The 2,376-nt window shown below is 45.5% G+C and overlaps 1 protein-coding gene across 1 annotated transcript in view; it reads right to left on the bottom strand.

The window, feature by feature from the left end:
* LOC107123753 (hepatocyte nuclear factor 4-beta-like) overlaps positions 1–2,146 on the bottom strand; it is a 37,341-nt gene extending 35,195 nt beyond the window's left edge. Inside the window, 1 exon segment of the mRNA XM_015427092.1 lies at positions 2,029–2,146. Coding sequence (XP_015282578.1) covers positions 2,029–2,146 — 118 coding nt within the window.
* Positions 2,147–2,376: the final 230 nt, after the last annotated feature.

Genomic DNA, 2,376 nt, shown 5'->3' with positions numbered 1-2,376 from the left:
GTTTGCTATCACCCCCTCTGTGTAACGGCCCCGGACTTCCTTGGTAATCTCCCATCCAAGCACTAACCAGGGCCAATCCTGCTTAGTTTCTGAGATCTGATGAGATCAGACCAACCTGGCCTATCCGGCTCAGGGCAAGTTAACCTGTTGTGTTTTCAAGGCAGCAGACATTCAGATGTGGCTTGCTGTTACCTGTGTCTGCATAGCAACCCTGAACATCCTTGGTGCTCTACCACCCAAATATAAACCAGGGCTGCCCCCTGCCTAGCTTCGGATGAACTCATGCTAGTTTGAGCCGTCCATGTCAGGGCCACGTACCCCTAGATGCTAGAAAATGGCGGTGGTTTCTCTAACGTCACATTTAGCAAAGCTCTGTGGACAGATGGGAACCAGGTGGACCTCTTTGCTCATGAATCGTGTCCAGGTTGGGAAGCTTTGGGTTTGACCCCCTCCCGGCCCAAAAGCTGTTTTGACAATCTTTTTCGAAGAGGATGCTTACCCAAGACAAACAAGGCCATTTCAAAACAGCTAGTTCCTGAGCAGGCTGGTTTACTGATTAACACGTCGGCAAATAGATCAATGCCAACCTGAGATAGCCTTCACCTTTAGGAAAATGGAGCACGTTATTTCTACAGGGATAAATGAAATAATAGACGGGATTATTTTACGTGCTTGCTCTTAGCCGTCAGGCTGAGAAGGAAAAGATGGGGTTATTTTAACATTATAAGAGAATTTTTTTAAATCTTACTGTCTTTCTTTGCTTCTCATTTTGGTAGGGAAAACGCTATTCAAAACCCTTTTGTGACAGTACTGACTGGTACAGAATACCAGCACCTTTTTGGGGGGTCCCTCCTAGGTCCTGAGCAGGGGCAGAGAGGGGGTAAAATCCTGAGTGGGGGCGAAATCATTGCACTTTTATGTATGAGTACCGGCACCTTTTCTTTTCCCCCCAAAATAAGCACAGTGTAGAACCTGTCTGAGAAAGTGATTAATCTTATTCAAATTCTTTCCACCCCATGCCTCGAAATCTGTGGGATGTTTCACTCAAGAATTCACTTCAAAATTCACTTCAGAATTCAAGAATTCGCAGGAACACCTCCGAATTCGCTTCAAAAATTTGTCTGGGAGGGGGAATCGGAGCCACAGGTGAACTTCTGAGTGAAAGCAGGTAGCCATTTTCTTTGCCCAGAAATAGTAGCATCACAGAGGGCCAAAATATACATTGTGAAGAGAAATTGTTCCTCTAAAGTGAAGAAACCGTGCAGGGAAGGTACTGTCTCAGATTTCCTGACCTCCAACCAGTCTTAGGTGTTGCATTAAAAACAAACAAACAAAGAGCTTCTCTTTATTTGTCAAGGTTTCTGTTTTGTCCTTATGTTATATGCAAACAAGAATGAGAAAAGCTGACAAGCTACTTGTTCCAAGGAAGACAGCTTGAAGACCGGCGATGAGAAGTGGTGATGGAGAATGGAGATTTTGAGTCCAAGCTGTTGATTCCCCGTTAAAAGCCTGTTCCAAGAAACTTGTAAAAATAACATCCCATTCTATCTCAATTACCAACGATGCAGAAGCATGAGTTGACAACACTACCGAATATAAAATATTTCCTATATTCCTTGAGACACAGGATCAGGAAAGCAGGTGCTTCCTAGCTTGATATAAAACAGCTATTGATGTAGAGAACCATTTTGTTGTGTTGAGATGTCAACACAGTCATGGCGACTTGTGGGGAGGGTGGTATGCAGACTTTCCGGGTGAATTCCATTTGTCAAATTACCAAATTTGGAGCCATAAAGACAGTAACTTCTTCACCAGAAGCACCTTATCTGCAAAGCCTTGGGCCATCGTATTAAAAAAACCCACCCAATAAATGTCAATGTCTAAAGAAGTCTAAAAGTTCACCGGCCCAAACCATGATACCTTCCACCCTTCGACCCAGCTCCACCTTGTCCACCCGAAAGGGCAATTTTCGAGCAAAGGTAACAAGAAGTTCATTGGAGGGGGGGAAAAGCAGAAGAACCTTCTCACCTGATGAGTTTGTGGGTAGCACCCGGAGGTTTTCGAACTCCAGCATGGTGTACGAAGAGTCGAGCGACTCGGCGTAATCTGGCATTTCCATGTCCATTAGGGATTGACAAAGCTTCATTATTACTGTCAACAGAGACGGGATGGGCCCCCGCAGCCCTGCTGTCAATCACAGGCAGGGTTTCCCGTTTGACTACACCAAGCTTTCAGGATGACAATCATTACCTAACTCCCCCCCACCCCAGCTTGGCTACTCCCTCCCAATACTAATGGAAGGTGGAGACGGGAATGACCGAATCTTTATTGCTCTCTCTCTCTCTCTTGTCCCTTTTGAGTCCCGTGCCCGGGGCT

This window comes from Gekko japonicus, unplaced genomic scaffold, assembly GCF_001447785.1.
Source record: "Gekko japonicus isolate JY-2015 unplaced genomic scaffold, Gekko_japonicus_V1.1 scaffold488, whole genome shotgun sequence".
Taxonomy (NCBI): domain Eukaryota; kingdom Metazoa; phylum Chordata; class Lepidosauria; order Squamata; family Gekkonidae; genus Gekko; species Gekko japonicus.
This window is presented reverse-complemented; position numbering and strand designations above follow the sequence as displayed.